The sequence below is a fragment of the Brachionichthys hirsutus genome, unplaced genomic scaffold (genome assembly GCF_040956055.1).
Source record: "Brachionichthys hirsutus isolate HB-005 unplaced genomic scaffold, CSIRO-AGI_Bhir_v1 contig_457, whole genome shotgun sequence".
Classification (NCBI taxonomy): Eukaryota; Metazoa; Chordata; class Actinopteri; order Lophiiformes; family Brachionichthyidae; genus Brachionichthys; species Brachionichthys hirsutus.
In genome coordinates, this window is record NW_027180661.1 from 12,649 (window position 1) to 28,607 (window position 15,959).

Sequence of the window (15,959 nt, forward strand, 5' to 3'; positions counted from 1 at the left end):
CAACCATTTATAAAAAGTATAAAAATGCAATGCAAAAATCAAACAAATACTTTGAAATTCATTGAGCAGCTCGAGCACAACAGCACAGGATGCAGGATGAACAACATTTCGGCAGTATGTTTGGAAACGCACAGCCGACTGGATTAAGAGCAGAGCACAGGGAGCCCGCACGCAAGCAGACACACAATGCTGAAAGTTACACTCACTCCTAGCTCCATGTTTGATTTCAGTCACAGTGTAGAAGACAGTTTTCAGGTCCTTGCACTGTTGATGTCAGCACATATAAATCAAGCATCTTCATTTCGAACGGCAACTTTAGAAATACAACAACCTTCAAACACAGGTTGCCACTTAGCGAATGAAGGGGGGGGGGGGGGGGCATCAGATAAAACTACTGAGAGCCATGGCGAAGCAGTGAATGTTAGGGAGTGAGCTGCAATGCAAGAGAGCTTAGCAGGAGACGCCATCATGTATGTGGGCTTAGAGAGGACTGGTATGACTCCCATGTATTATAGATCCAAATAAGAATCACTTGTATTGATCTGAATCTCACTGTAAATTTCTATGAATAGGAACAAATGTAAAATTTTTGAGCATAAATATGATCTACTTATTTACAATATATATATATAGCTCTGAGCTGATTCTAGAAAAATGTGTTGGCTGAGTGGTCAAAGGTAATTATTAAGCTGATTGAGGGACTTAAAGCGCACCACTATGTTTAGGTTGTGTTGTATCGAAATCACAGCCTGCATTTTGTTCCTCATTAACTTTGAGTGATGACTTTAATTTAATCAGTAACAAAAGCCAGCATCAGAAATGAAGAAATATCTCATCTCACACGACTGAAAGTATTTCATACAGTCCGTAATTAGTGTGTGTGTGTGTGTGTGTGTGTGTGCCACCGGCATTGATTACAGCATTAATCCTCCTCCTCACGGACTGGCACAACATCAGGATGTGATCCAGCGTGGTGGAAGCTCTTTAGTCAGAGCCGCCTACAGTTGTTGGTGTGTCTGTGGAGGATCTTCGCGCTGTCACACTCACTAACTCAGCCGGCCACACATCTTTTCAGCGGGGCTTGGCAGTCAGGCTCGAGGTCCATCAAGATCTCTTTTTGGCAGGTGCAAGCCTATTATAGGTGCCGATGGTCTCTGCTGCTGTAGCTGGGTGGACAGGACCTTATTAATGGACATTGTGTGCCGTCCCAGCGACTACGCTGCATCCAGCAGGCCAAGGGCATTAACCGGGTCATGACGCCTCAGCCGTGGCTTTCTTGCAGAAGCCATTTTCTCACCCAATCTATTCTTAAAGGGATTAGGTAGTTAAACAAGAGTGGCCATTAGGGATTATTGGATAAAGGCATCAGATTCAATTCAAGACGACTCAAAAATCAGTCAAGCATAGCCAAACCTCAGATGTTAAGAATTATCACAAAACCAGTCCAAAATATAAATCAATGTCAAAATAGAGACAAGCGTTTTCTCACATCAGGATTAAAAAAAAAAGCCCTTCAGTGAACATTTTCTATAGCAGCAAATTTACTGAATCCCCACGAATATCCTTTTCGGCACGATCACAAAGCCCATTTGTAACTCCATTACGTGTAAATGAGGTGTGAACTTGTATCATCAAAGATTAAACACTCAGAATAAACTCTCTGTTCTGCCTTCTAATGACTGACAGCAACAAATTGCAGTAAAACTACCTGAACTGTCTTTAAAAATAGAAACACAAAGCCTTTTAATGTGGCATCTAATGGCCATATTAACGGTCTGCTGTGCGCTTTCCTTTCATTGTTTGGTAATGAGACACAAAACAAGGTTGCAGATGAGCTGAAGTAATTGGTGGTGGAGTGAAGAGCGCCGCTACCCGAGTGAGAAAGTCCAACCATAGCTGTTTGGAATGCAGCCGGCACGGTCTCCCATTGCTTGCATGGGTTTCCTCCGAGTACCCCAGCTTCCTCCCACAGTCAAAAAACATGCAGCTTAGCTGAGTTGACCGCACCAAATCGTCCCCGAGGTGTGAGAGCTGACGTCCTGTGATGAACTGGCTGCATTCCTTACCATCATTAACGGAATCCTTGCTGCTGCCGCCTGCGCAAGACGGTGAATCTCTGATAAGCAGAAGGACATGAGATAAATGGAGCCGCTAAACACTTCTGCTGATGGATAACTCATTTACCTTTTGACACGGGAGTAAATTATCCTTGACCGAGGAGTCAAGGACTGTCTGCTTTAACCATCTAGCACATCTCTGCATGCTCCTTGCAGCTGCTGCTCATCAGCTCTATTGGAGACGTTCATGCTGAGTGGCTACATTGGGACGAGGCCGTGGGATGCCCTCTTAGTTACGCAACAGTGGCAGACATTAAGGACTTCAACAGTGGAGTGATTTGCTGTTTTATTGTCGACGGGCGGCTGGTTTCTCCCAGCCCCATGTGTCTATTTGGTGTCATATATTTATAGCAGTGATGAGATTTCTGAACATGAAATTTAATCCTGTTGCCAAGTCACTTGACTCTGGTTTTGTTACAAATTTAATGACACACATCTCACAAACGCTTTCCAGAAATATGCAACGCTTTTCTAATTTAAAAACGGGCTCCTTTTGTGAGCGTCTTCAAATGGAAACGCTCTCCTCCTGCTATCTTTAACACTAAAGGAGGCAGAGAGAGGGGGGGGGTGGCAGGAAGCGACAAAAGGGAGTTGTTGAGTGTCTGCTGATGGGTTAACTCAATTTCAGGGAACACAATGGAGCCAGAGGCTGATTTCCAAAAGGCAAATTGTAATTCTGAGCAGTATGGCACCTGTCTGGTGCGTTTGTCTCCTGCGGTGGGCAGTGTACTCATGAGAAGGAGGCCAGCATCAAGGGAGAAGGACACAAATGCGTTTGTAAATGCATTGAAATGCAAATGGTCTGCCTCTTGTTTCGGCCACTCGAGTCAATTCAGAAGGACACTCAATTGGTTTTTGACCAGACTGAGTGGGGGAAAAGGTGAGGGTTCACAAGGTGTGTTGCTGGGAATAACGTGAGACAAGGAGATGGGAGGTGGGAGCGTGCACGCAGCCGGGCAAGCCTACAGGAAGACTGAATGAGAAGATTTGTGCTCATCCTCATCTGGACGTTAAGCGCTGAAGAGGTGAAAAGAGGCAGGTGTAATTTGTTCAGAGAGCAAAAGGCATGTCCACCTCACAATGAAATTACAAGTTTACAGGACGGACCAAGAAAATAAAGGAACATACATTCCAGACGCAGATTACTTCAGCTCTCGTTTCTCTTCGCCAGCGGAGACCACTATTGTTCCAGCCGGTACCGCAGGGTCGTCGCTCAGATATCAGGGGACGGGCATGCGGTTTGCGGCGGTGAGTCTGCAAGCTGAGAGGGGTAAGTGAGGCATGTCCTGCGGGCCACCGGCCACATCATGAGCAAGCAGGGATTCTGTCTGCTGGAGCATGAAGTGGAAGAAGCCACACTCCATGAATCCTGCGCATCACGACGCTGCACACAGCGAGGGAGGGATGCAAAGCCTCTGGGAGCAAAACAATTGCCTTTCTTAAATGGCATGTTCAGCTACACAATATGGTAGGAGCTACACCCCTGCATTAAAAACTACTGACTTCAGCTTGCACAAGTAATATGAAATCACGCTTGAGCAAACAAGCTCAGAATAATTGAAGCATTTGTGAATGTTTGTGTCTATTCTGATGGTCACCTTTCATCGTCTGTGTCCACATGTACAATGCCGTTTATTATCTCCTCATTCTGCCAGGTTGGGCAATGCGCTTGGGTGACGCCAGAGTTGCATTATCCTCCAGTCCGCCATCGATATAACAGTAATTTAAATGTTCCTGTCTCAACACGATGAGGAAAGTGAACTCTCTCTCTCTGTGTTCACAAACAATGAATCAAACACGACGCTCCCTCTTTGTAAGCGAACGAATTAGAAGTGATTGCACTTTGAAATTATTGCAACACAGCATATTGTGCAAATGCGCTGCTTTTCAATGATTTAATTACAGAACCTCACTTTAAACTGGAGCAGAACATTTCATCATGCAGATGAGCTCGGAGCTCGGCCAGAAAACAGCATCGCGACTCAAGATCCTGCGTTAATTGCTGCAGCATCCGACAGATGTGCCTTGCGTTTCAGCCCATTTCCTGATTCATTAAAATTAGTAGGAAACGTAAGGCACAACCACCAAGCGGCGTCATGTCACTGTCATTTCCAACATACTCTACCCAATTACAGCGGAAGCGTCTGTGGCTTGGGGCGGCCGAGCTTGCGTTAAATCACTAAATACAGCCATCATGAACTTCTAATTTGGCTCGAATTAACACATATAATGAGAAAAACTTGCAATAATTAGACTTAAGTAGTTTCATTTGAACTTTCTTCAGCCTCAGTGAAGAATCCTGCTATTTTTCTACCATTTGATTCCTATAGTTTCGGCTTTCCTGGAGGACTTTTTCTTCATCAAATCAGACTTCAACGAAGAGTTGATGGAGAGCCAGAGCGGTCGGTTTGTTATGTGGATGACAAGGGGACAGCTTCATGCGCTGCAGAGCTGTGTCCCTCCACTGACAGCAACACATACATTAATCACCAGACTCACTAAGACAATCTGCACTACGGCCCAGAGCCCATAAACACTGAAACAGAACATAGTTACTCTTTTATCGCCTGTGGCATCTGCTTATTTACCTCTCAATGCAGCCAACCCACCCATACAAGCTTTACAGATGACACAGCACAGCAGCTGTTTATCGCCATCGTCTCCAGTCACGCTCTAAATTTTGATAAGTTGTTCAGAAATCATTCACAATTGTGTCTATTCCAAAAATGTCTCTGCTATGCCAATTAACAGAGCATTTGATGAGCTGTAAATCCTAATTGTTTATCTCAATGTAGAATCACAGAAGATATACAAGTGGATTTTCTTACTTCAGCTGTGAATAATGAAAGAAGATCTTCACTGAAAGTGCAGCGATGGAGACGCAAGTAGCTGGTAGTGATTTTTAACACCGATGTGTGTCTTTGAAGGAGAACAAACTATCATGATGACTGAAAATGAGCAATATATCTGTCAGCAATGACCCCGATTCTGTTGCCGAGTCTGAAGAGGAATGCTGGAAGTAAACTGCAGAGATTTAATTTGTTAATTATTTAATTCTAATAAGACAAATGAGAAACTGCTGATACAGTCAATCGTCCAGGCTACAGCCGAAACAGCCTTTTTTAAAATCTGTCATAAATGTACAGAATCACAAGTGCCAACACCGTTAAATTAATTAATAACATTTGGAGGAATCAGACTTTAACATACCTGCATATCAGAACAACAGCCCCCAACCCAAGAGGCCAATAAAAGAGGATGGTTCTGCATAAAATAGCAAACTCCTTTCTGCAGATGGGTTAACAGGAGGGGCCTGAAATTGCATACGTTCCAGGATGTGCTGTTTTGAAAAGGCCACCATTACATTGGCTGTGTAAAACACCAAAATGCAAGTTCTCTGTGAAAGCAAGGCCCCACTTCAGGAGTGGCTGTCACATTTCTAGCCTAACATCCATACTGGGACAGAACGTATGGTGTCACTCTGGGGCATTACACTGCCAACTACTGGCCTGGCATGCATAGCTCAGCATTTTCAACTATTTCTGCTGCTGACAGATGTTGGAGAGATTCATTCACAGTGCTGTAGTCTTCAAATTGTCCATTGGTAAGCCACCATTAATATTTTTTTGTCTGGAGTATATCTCAGAAAATTCAAATATGACAGCTAAGCTTTATGCATATTAACAAATAAGTAGCTGTTTCATTTGTTATTTTAGATTTTTAATAACATTATTTTGGCGTTTCCAAGAAAACATGAGTTTTAAGGTGAGTCTTTGGGGGTCATCCATACTGTATATTACCTATGATAGGTAACTGATCTTATGTATTGGAATTTCCCCTAAAAGATCATCGTATTTTTAGTGAGTCTGAAGTTACCACCCTGTCCAAAGCATTTATCAACATAGGTATGGAGGGACATGACTCTAGCCTGGCCTGCAGCACGTATCATGTACTATGAAGCGCTTACTGTGCAATATTTTAGATTATTCAAATTCTGCTTTGAAAGGGCCTGAATTCCCAAACTGCGGATTGAGTGCATTAACCACTCAATGACTCAGTGGAGACCAAACAGTCAATGGGGGCTTTACTTACAGCCCGCAATGTTAAAACAAACACGGAGGCATTATGAAGCTCGCAAACAAGCTTTTATGCTCCTGATGTCAACTCAGCATTCATCAGTGAAACCCAGCATGTGTATATTGGCCAGTCGAGATCCAAAATGGCTAAAGGCCAGCATCTGAGCACCGGCCAATTATTTTTATGATGCAGTATTTCTAATTAACAACTCTACGAATGACCTAATTATATATGATGGCCATTCACTCAAATGGAACAGCACAGATGTTACAACAGCTTTGAATTACAGTTTGTCCTCAATCTCAGGCACTTGACAGGCGTCTGCAAGGCCTGCCATGTGAACCATTGGAGACAATTGAGGAAGAGGTAAGGGGGTGTTCCACTAAAACCTATAATATATCATTTTCTCCCTGCTCCCCGTGCAATTTTCACAATGACATGGTTTCATCGGGTTTTATATTTCAGACCTGTTGATAATCGGCAGTGAGTGGGCACTGTGACAAATCCTCAGCAGGAGGTCTCCATCTGCAGTAATCCATCAACCAAACACACGCACTCACACACACACACACGTTTTGACAACTGCAAAGGCAACAAATGAAATAAAACGTGTGGTTATAATGTTTTGTTTTTTAATCCGATCTATTGTGAGTCTACAAAATCAGTGATTGGAACATTCAGAGCAGTTCTTGTGATTGTGGTTCTACATGTTTATTTCGAGGATGCAGTCGGCTTGTTGATCGATTCACCTCTAGAAGGACCCAGTGTCTGAAGTCCTAATCGATTCTCATCTCCCTGGCCTTCCTGGAGACATGGGGCTAAAACAAGATGAAAACCAGCACCTTTGTGGCCACACTTCCGGAAACACAGAAAAAAGAGTATGGTTGGTTTTAATGATTAATGTTTCGTGCCATCAGATATTGATTGGAGCCGTCAACTCCTTAAATTAATATAGACTTCATGAGCAGGAACTAGTTTGACGACACTCGATCGCCATCTAGCGTTGAGAAATGGAACAGCCGCTGTCGTAAACAGTCGCTCCTGACCGGATCGCTTGACGGCAGTGTTCAAACATGCCACATGGCGTCTTCATTGATTTGTTGTGACGTGCAGAGCAGGTAAAGAACTGTCAATAAAATGTTTTTACTCACTTATAATTAAAAATCGGACTTCACCGCCATGTTTGAAGGGACTGCTTCGCCCACCGTTCCTTGTGTGATCTGGTTATTTGATGTACACAAACCTGCAACTCTGGTTTTCTCTGTTCATTTTCAGGGTGAGTTCAGTTCTGAACAGAGATGTGAAGCAGTTTGGAAAGAAGCACATGTTTGACTCCAATGAAGAGACATGCTGGAACTCCGACCAGGTAGAACTACAGCTGGATCCTGCTGCCATACCACATATTTAGTCTATATTATACTATATAAGAACTCCATCCATCCTCTTACTGTTTATTTTTGTCTTGCAATTAAATGCAAGAAAATATTTTAACATTTTACATTATGTAATGAGATAAAAACTGCAGTTTATCTCAAAATTCAACCAAATGTTCCAAAACATTTCTCAATATTTGTTTCCTTCCGGTTCTTTTAATATGTTGCAGCTCTGAGGAGCTAATAGTTAGCATAACAAACATACTCTAACTGTTCAATTAAACTTTTAACATGCATACTGTTAATCAACATTAATATCTTTGACAGGGTGAACATCAGTGGCTGATTCTAGAGTTCCCCCATTCTGTCAAGGTATCGGAGTTAAAAGTCCAGTTCCAGGGAGGCTTCTCAGCAAAAGTATGCAGACTACAAGGTAAAAACCCAGAGACTACATTTCCCAGCTGTAAACCACCCGACCTGTATTTGTCCTGTTGCAGCGGTGAGCTCTGACGAGATAAATGATTTACTGCCTGTGTTTTCTGCAGGTTGCCTGACACATGGAGATTTTTCCGTCATCGGGTGTTTTTACCCAGAAGACGACAACTCTCTACAAATATCCTTCAGTTTTACTATTCAGCGTTTGATAAAGGAGTTTTGCCAAATCCATTGACAAATGGAGTAGCTAAATTAAGAGACCTTTTTTTAATATATATTTTATAGCTTTTATGCCTTAAACATTTTGAATAGATTGTTTGCTATTAATGTTTAATAAAGAAAACTATTTACCAGACAAGTGTTTGTTTTAGCAAAATTTTAATACAAAAAGAAAATTATCTTCAATACATTGCAGCTGAAACTACACCTGTCAGTGTAGGAACACACTGTTTCCTGCTTCATAATTAGCATCAGAAAATATTTTCCTATACCCCCCCCCCCATTTCAACTGTGCTTATCTTGTCCTTGACTCCACACCCACAGCTTTCCCATACAGGAGGCTCCTGCGGTGGACAAAGTAAAAATATTGTTTCAGAATAGTGCTGACTTCTTTGGGAGAATTATTATTTATTCCTTGGATGTCCTGGGAGATATAGCCTCATGACCATTTTTTTTTTTTATCTTCTCGTGAGAGAGGAAATGACCCTGAGTAAAAGTATAGGATGCAGGAGGGCGTGGTGGCACTTGGGAAACATGTCATCTGTGCTGCCGCCTCATGAACCCGATGTGAATCGGGCCTTTTTTGGGTATCGGCACATTCAGGGATCTGTCAAGCCATCTCAATTTAGATTATCTGCAACCAGAATTCTTGGCATAAAGTGAGTTTTAATTGCAGATTCAATGAACTTCTTTTTAGTATGTCCTTTTTTTTTGGTTTTTTATCTTGTGCCTTTGAGTCCAGTGCCATTCCAGATGAAGATGGTATGACGATACATTCTTACTCAAACTTGTTTCAAGTCCTTTTTGTTGCCTTTCCGCTAAGCAAGATTAACAAAATAACAACTGTATCTTGGTCCTTCTTTGTACAGAGGCCTTATGTAGTCTATCATAGCGACACGTCTTCATCATCACACTCTTCTTCCTTCCATTCATTTTGACTGGTGTGGTTTTGGTGGCTTGTAGAGTTTTACAATATGGTCCTCCAACACTTTCTGAACTACGAGACAAAAGAAATGAAAAATGCTCATTGAACAAAACACGATTTCCACCTTTGCCTTCACAGACTCGTCATGTATAAGACAACACGTACTCTTTTTGTGTCCAAGAGCAACAGCCAGCGCCATTGGACTATAGCCAGTGTCGGACTCAATGGTCATGTCTGCCCCCTTGGCTGCAATAGAGAGTACATTGATGACACATAATAAAGCGTCCAACTAGAATTCACAAAGTTATCAGAACGACATTATAGAAATGTAACGTACCTAAGAGTGCCTCCACAGATTTGATGTGATTCCCCCGTACAGCATAAAGAAGCGGCGTCCCACCATTCTGTCATTAAAATAAAGTTTTCAAGAAAGAAAATGCACATGTTTAAATGTTTTATCTAAATGTTTTGCTTTGCATAGATTTATAATGACATGTTGGACATCAAGAAAACCTTTCTGCACCCAGTCATAACTGTTCACGTCTACTCCATGTCTGAGGAGAGACTCGACGATGTCCACGTATCCACCCGAGCTGGCCAACGTCAAGGCACTCTCCCGCTCCCGTGCCACGGCTTTGGGGTCTGCGCCCTAAAATGACGATCCCATTGACATCAGCAAGATGGTGCATTTTGCTTCAATAGCATATACTGCACGTTTCTTATTTTAACCTTCTCCAAGAGAAAATCCGCCACTGCTTTCTCTCCAAATGCTGCTGCCCACATTAAAGGCGTGAAGCCCCGATCGTCCTGTTGGCTGAGCAGCGAAATGTCTGCAAAGTAAAACGGTGACATCACAGCAGCAGGAATTGTATTTTATTTTATAAGGCTGGGGGGAAATGTTGCATTGAGTTTCACTATTTTGGTGGTTCTGACGACAACATCCAGATTCCTCACCTTTACTCAGATGTGCAGCCAGTTGTGAAACCTCACCTTGAGCTGCCAGCTGGTGTATAGACAAAGCTGATGGAAATGAAAGATTGATTACACCTTAAATGCACGGTTACACAGTATATAATAGCAAATGTTGCCATAGAATCTTTGCAATTACTTACAGTCCAAGGTTGCGGGGCGCACTGATACCTCATTCCCACGCTGCTTGTTGGTCAGCGTGGCGGAGTGACTTAACAGAGCCTCTCTGTCCGCATCCATGTTCTCTGGAGACCCGGGCCCGGTCAGAGGAACCACAGCTGTGTCAGTGGAAACAAGATCACTGTTTACATCGTTACTTTATGGCTGCAATCGGCACACAGTAAAGCATGTGTAAATGTAAAAAATAAAAAAAATAAAAAAAAGGCAATCATAGGCATGAAGCTTTTGTTATAATGAATAAATAAAAAAAAGACGGGTACCATTGGACCTCTTGCTTCTGGACACTGAACGAGGCGTCTGAGTATTCCGGTCATCTGCAACCTTTTTTTTATCACCTCCGGCATTCACGATTACTCCAGGACGAGACATCGCATTCTAAATCAGGAAGTATTGACGTCAGAATAAAGTAGCAAAACTAAGTTTTTTTGCAGCGAATTGGGCTGTTTACGCTTTACATCCTGGTTTCTATTAACTTCCTTCTGGTAAAACTGAAAGTAAATTATTTCAAATTACGCGACGAATCTTCCTGGTCATCGCTGTTTAGTTATTTTAGCAGCTCAATTCATAGATAATTTTAACAAGAGAGATGAAAACTACATTTGTTCCGACGGCGTCACGCCGTGCAGTTTTGTTTCAGATACGCGTGTGGTACGCGACGGAGGAACCTTTCTTTGGCAGCCAGTGTTTCATTCCGGGATATTATCGTGTGACACATAATAAAAACACGGAAGAAACCAAGACTAGCGGATATACGTCTCTGTGTTTTGGGTTTTTTTTTGTTTGGTTTATCCAGTTTTCGTTATGGAGGACCAGGAGATGCAACTAAAAGTCAAACGAGGTGAACATTAGTTTAATAAAAATAAATAGTTACGTCATCGTGACTCGCAACGCTGCAGTCAAGTTACTCACCGTAAAGCCAATGTTGTGCCCGTATTCCGTTTCCGTCGATATGTCCCCTCTGTTGTTTCGCCCTGTTTCTAACACGAATGAACGAATGAATTCTACACTTTGACTGTCCTTTTGATTTTGCAGTGACTGATAAATTCACGGAGAGCATGTACGTCCTGGCCAACGAACCGTCGGTGGCTCTCTACAGACTGCAGGAACATGTCAGAAGGTCTCTGCCTGAACTTGTGCAGCACAAGGTAATTGACCTGAATGTGAAGCAGTCTGGATTTTAAAGTATTCTGATCGATCAGAATACTTATTTGCAGCAGTGTAAGTGAGGTCGATACATAGCAGCAAAGTGAAGCACTGCCATCCTGAAACATCACAATCACATGTTTCTTTTGTCATAGCCTGGAAACTATTTTGTATTTGTTTAGATTTGAATGATGGTGGTGTTCGCAGAGGTATGTTTTCTAGTTGTTACTTTCCACTCTGGTCCTGAATATGTAATGGGATTATTGCATATTTCTTTCTTTCTCATGCAGACAGATATGCAAAGCTGGGAGGAGCAGAGTCAAGGTTCGATCTACACTGTAGAGTATGCGTGCAGGTGAGAAGAAGCATTGTATTTGCAGAATGTCACACTGCCAAGACTTTTAATGCTACATATAAATATACAACGATCTGTTGGGGTTTCCAGCGCTGTGAAGAGCATGACGAACAGCAGCGTGTATTTCAAAAACATCGACGACCTCCTCCGTCAAGCCATCAGCACGAAGGAACAGATCAGCATCTCTCAAGGACGCAGGTATGTGGCAACAGCAAGATTAGACAACGTCACGCTAACATTCGTATCATGCCTGAATTCATCTGTTTTATTTATTTTGGCATTAATGTTTTTATTATTCATCTGCTCATACGATAACACCATCACTCTTCTCTGCTTCATGTCCCTTTGCTTTCAGTTTCCTTGAGGAAGCATGAATAAAAATTTACTTTTGTGGACAAAGAGTAGAGCATGTTCTACTTTGGTGCAATTTGGATATGCAACACCTTCAGTATTAAAACATTTCATCACTCTGTATAGAAGTTAATGAAGTATTTTTGGTAACGACTACAGCGCCCCGTTAATACGTGATTCATCTAGAGAACAAGCTGCTGCTAAAAATTCTTGCCCTAAATCATCTTGTGTGGGAGTATTTTAGACGGAGACAAAATGAGGCGGCGCTCTGTCAACACTGTAAACCGGGCATGTGTAATAAAAGCAGTACATGAGACAATGTTTTTTATTTGAGACATTTCCGTACGAGATCAGACAAATCATTTGTGACACCGATTTCAGAAATGATTAAAATCTGGCAATTATTTCAGACAGGATTCAAAGCTGCATTTAAAGTTAACAGATTTTGGGAACATTTTAATTTTGTCTTTTACAACATCTGACTTCAAAACCAAAGTGTGTTTTTCCTAAACTAATTTATTTGACGAAAAAAATAAAACGCATCCACAAATTAGGCACAAATATTTGGCAGCGAGTCACCATACAGTATATAATGCAGAATAAAGTATTTACATAACTCCGATGAAAGCTATAACTGATAGACTGGTGCTTGGGTAATGTTGGTGTGTATAGTAAAGATTTAAATCAAGTTTGTTCACACAAAATGTCACAAATTATGCAAAAGGTGTCCCAAATATATTCAAATCACATTAAAACTGCTTTATTATATCTGGGCTGGGAAAGGAGGAGTTTAAAGGGAAAGCCTTTTTTGTTTTCTGCAATGATCCATGATAAACAAAAGGTACAAACGGGCAGTTCTGATTTGATTAAGATGATATTTGTGTTAGCCGTCCGCTAACTGGTGTCTGTAACCCCAAGTTCAGATCCTTTGTCACACGAGTGTAGAGTCCCTCGTGGAAATCCCTGACTTCCGTGCAAGAACGCTCCTCATCTCATTGTTGACCCCATTCCAGGGTGTAGCCTGGGCCTGCAATAATCCAGACTCAGTAGACAGGGTCCTGTGCATTCGGGGGCAACTGCCGCCACTGCTGCACGCCTCTTTATCACCAGCGTGGGCGAGGGACGCTCCAGCTGCAGAGTATTGCTCTTCTTGCTCTCGTCGTCTCGACTGGTTATAGTGAGGGTAGGCGCTCGGATGCTGGAGGTGAGACTGACTTCGATGCATTCTCGGTTTGTCCACACCAATTTTAAGCTCGCAGGGTCGAGATACAGGCGTGCCGCTCCTCCCGTGGTCATTCTGGTAGAGGGTGTCAAGGTGGTCACCGTGATAGTACTTGGAACTCTGCGAGGCTTTGACCAGAGAGTGGATCACAACAACCAATAGGATTAAGATCCCAGAAGAGAGAACACAAGCACTTGCGATGCCTGTCTCCACCTCAAATACGAGGAGCATAAAGATGGACATGGCTGTCGAGGGAGAGAAACAAACACACAGACAAATATTGTATTTTTTATCTGTGATGGTCCAAATGACATCAGTATTGTTTTGTTGCTATGCGAAATTTTAGCTTTTTAAAAATACATTTCACTGTATGTTTTCTAATCCCAGCAATTGCTTGTCAAAAATGTTTTACATTTTCTTTAAATATCTTATAAAGGCCAGCTGTTCTCTGCTGAGTTGTCTTTTGTTTATCTCCAGGAAAAAGGCTGCGGACTTGGGCACGCTAAAAGAAGGAGAGAGGCACAACTCTGGGATGTGACGTGACTTCCTGAGCTGGTGGCGTTTGCACCCTCATGCTTCAACACTGGAGTGAGGTCATGAGGGGATACGTCCTCATCACAATGGAGTGACTGCCTCCAGCGGCCCCCCACGGTACAAGCCACTCAGTGGAACAGCACACCAGAGCGCTGCCAGGTCCAGCATTAAAAACGCTCAAGTCATGGAAGCTGTTCAAAGAATGCATTGTTCTCTTGGACTCGCTGCACAGATTGGAGAGAGAGCTACTTTGGTCTCAGCTCTCGGGAATCCACTGCACCGCCCGCATTTGACACTAGCTTTCATGTTTTTATGGGTTTTTTAGAGAATAGAAAAAAAAAAGTACACTGCATGCGAATTCAAAAACCTTAATGGACACGGAAAACAGCAGTAGTCAATAACAGGTGCGGAGCTCTAACCTGCATTTCAGGATTTAATGTCTGCACTCGACTGATCTTGAAATCGTGAATTCTACAAAATAAGAACCTTGTGTTGCTTTTCTTCTTACCTGCCAGGTAGACAGAGACGCCCAGGCAGAACAGTCCGATAGCCACATGTCGTACAGCTCTGCTATCCAACAGGAACCTGTCTGCACTGCAGAAATAAATGTCATGTATTCAATGTCATGCCAGTTTACACTTTATCACTGCTAATGTAACTCTCATCAGTCAATATAAAGCATGAGCATAGTGTCTGTGTTGACCCTTTTCTTTCATTTCAACTAATTGTACCTTTTTATTTCTGCGATCCAAATTAGGATATTCTAGGTGCTTTTTTCCGTTTCCCATCTGATTCCTATATCGTCACCGTCAGTCCTAAAATATTTCATTGGTGACTTTGAGATAATATACATAATGACAAATAAATCTGCTTAAGTTACAAGGTTATTGTATTCAGGCGCATTGAATGCTTGTATTTGTAAAGCTCATTATAATGATTGTTTTCACCCTACCAGTAGGGAGGTCTGGGGTCGATTGGTAGACCGACGTGGGAAAGGGCCAGCTCGAGGCTGTGTGAGCCGTGAGGGTTGCATAATGAGAGGAAGCCTATTGTTTAGGTGGGATTCATAAGAGCTGAGAGGTGGTGGGGGTCAACCAACAACATTGCAGTGTGGGCCTCGGCACTCTGACTCATGAGGAATGCACTTTTGGGTCTCTGAAACGATGTTTTCTTTTAATGAAACTTAAAAGTAATCAACCAGGAGAAAGAAAAAAAAGAAAGACGTTTGTGTTGCCTCAGGCTGAATTAGATGTTAATTTTTAACTCACATCAACAGTGCTGTGGGAAATAACATGCAGAGTGCCATAGTTCAGTAATATTTATGACAGCAATAAATCTGCATTATTATTGAGGTTGTATTTCACGGTCACCTCCTAAACCTGTACTACAGTCTACGGCTACAAAAAATGTTTTAATAAAATCTTCCCATCGTGTTGAAAATAATAAAGTTCCATGTCACCATTAACTAGAGGGTGTATAATTGTATCACTACAGGAGTCTGTATTTGCCTGGTCATTCAATACACAAGTAAAACAGATCAATATAGTGTAACAGTAAGAGTTGTGTTTTGTTCATAACTTTTTTTGTTGGTCTAATATTGTCATTTCTATTTAACATAAAGGTCATTGTCATGAAAATGCAGGTAATTAACTAATGTGATCAGAACTAACTGGAACAAGTGACGAGCCGTAGCTGGAGCTGCCGCGCACGCACGCACGCACGCAGGACAAATACCTCTCAGTGTCCTGCGCTCCTCTGCAGACTTCTGTTGAGATGTAGCTGTGGAGGAGACACACCACCACGGAGCTGAGCTGGAGGGTGAGCGACAGGACCGAGAGCACCGTGGAGACGGGCAGCAGGACGGCCCAGACGTGCGCGGGGAGGACCGCGGAGGTGGAGGAGGAGGAGGAGGGAGACTCCCTCACAGAGTGGAGCTGGAAAATCAAAACGACCGATAAAACGGACATGATGGCCGATAAAATCCCAAAGAAAGACAACACTATAAGAGACCGCTGGCTGTATTTGAGGGACATTGTTCTTTTTTTAATCCCAGGTTTCC

General features: G+C 42.5%; 4 protein-coding genes across 5 annotated transcripts; 2 read left to right on the forward strand and 2 right to left on the reverse strand.

The window, feature by feature from the left end:
* Positions 1-7,274: 7,274 nt before the first annotated feature.
* Positions 7,275-8,832, forward strand: LOC137916343 (nuclear receptor 2C2-associated protein-like). Its single transcript, XM_068759389.1, has 5 exons — positions 7,275-7,312; positions 7,470-7,560; positions 7,895-8,000; positions 8,113-8,180; positions 8,544-8,832. The coding sequence occupies exons 1-5, from the start codon at positions 7,275-7,277 to the stop codon at positions 8,664-8,666; spliced, it is 426 nt and encodes a 141-aa protein (XP_068615490.1). The 3' UTR covers positions 8,667-8,832.
* A 318-nt stretch (positions 8,833-9,150) lies between these two features.
* Positions 9,151-10,664, reverse strand: LOC137916342 (DNA-binding protein RFXANK-like). Its single transcript, XM_068759388.1, has 8 exons — positions 10,550-10,664; positions 10,259-10,393; positions 10,101-10,166; positions 9,876-9,976; positions 9,670-9,795; positions 9,484-9,550; positions 9,312-9,392; positions 9,151-9,218 (listed from the first exon to the last, which is right to left on the reverse strand). The coding sequence occupies exons 1-8, from the start codon at positions 10,662-10,664 to the stop codon at positions 9,151-9,153; spliced, it is 759 nt and encodes a 252-aa protein (XP_068615489.1).
* Positions 10,665-11,023: 359 nt separating this feature from the next.
* Positions 11,024-14,557, forward strand: LOC137916341 (BLOC-1-related complex subunit 8-like). Of its 2 annotated transcripts, none has more exons than XM_068759386.1 (5): positions 11,024-11,133; positions 11,328-11,440; positions 11,729-11,793; positions 11,884-11,991; positions 13,844-14,557. In XM_068759386.1, exons 1-5 carry the CDS (start codon positions 11,097-11,099, stop codon positions 13,902-13,904), a joined length of 384 nt encoding a protein of 127 aa, XP_068615487.1. In that variant the 5' UTR covers positions 11,024-11,096; the 3' UTR covers positions 13,905-14,557. The 2 variants fall into 2 exon arrangements, with proteins under 2 accessions (XP_068615487.1, XP_068615488.1); XM_068759387.1 differs by lacking the exon at positions 13,844-14,557 and adding an exon at positions 12,149-12,537.
* On the reverse strand, positions 13,076-15,933 carry LOC137916340 (transmembrane protein 221-like). Its single transcript, XM_068759385.1, has 3 exons — positions 15,635-15,933; positions 14,409-14,494; positions 13,076-13,611 (listed from the first exon to the last, which is right to left on the reverse strand). Exons 1-3 carry the CDS (start codon positions 15,931-15,933, stop codon positions 13,076-13,078), a joined length of 921 nt encoding a protein of 306 aa, XP_068615486.1.
* Between the last annotated feature and the right edge of the window lie 26 nt (positions 15,934-15,959).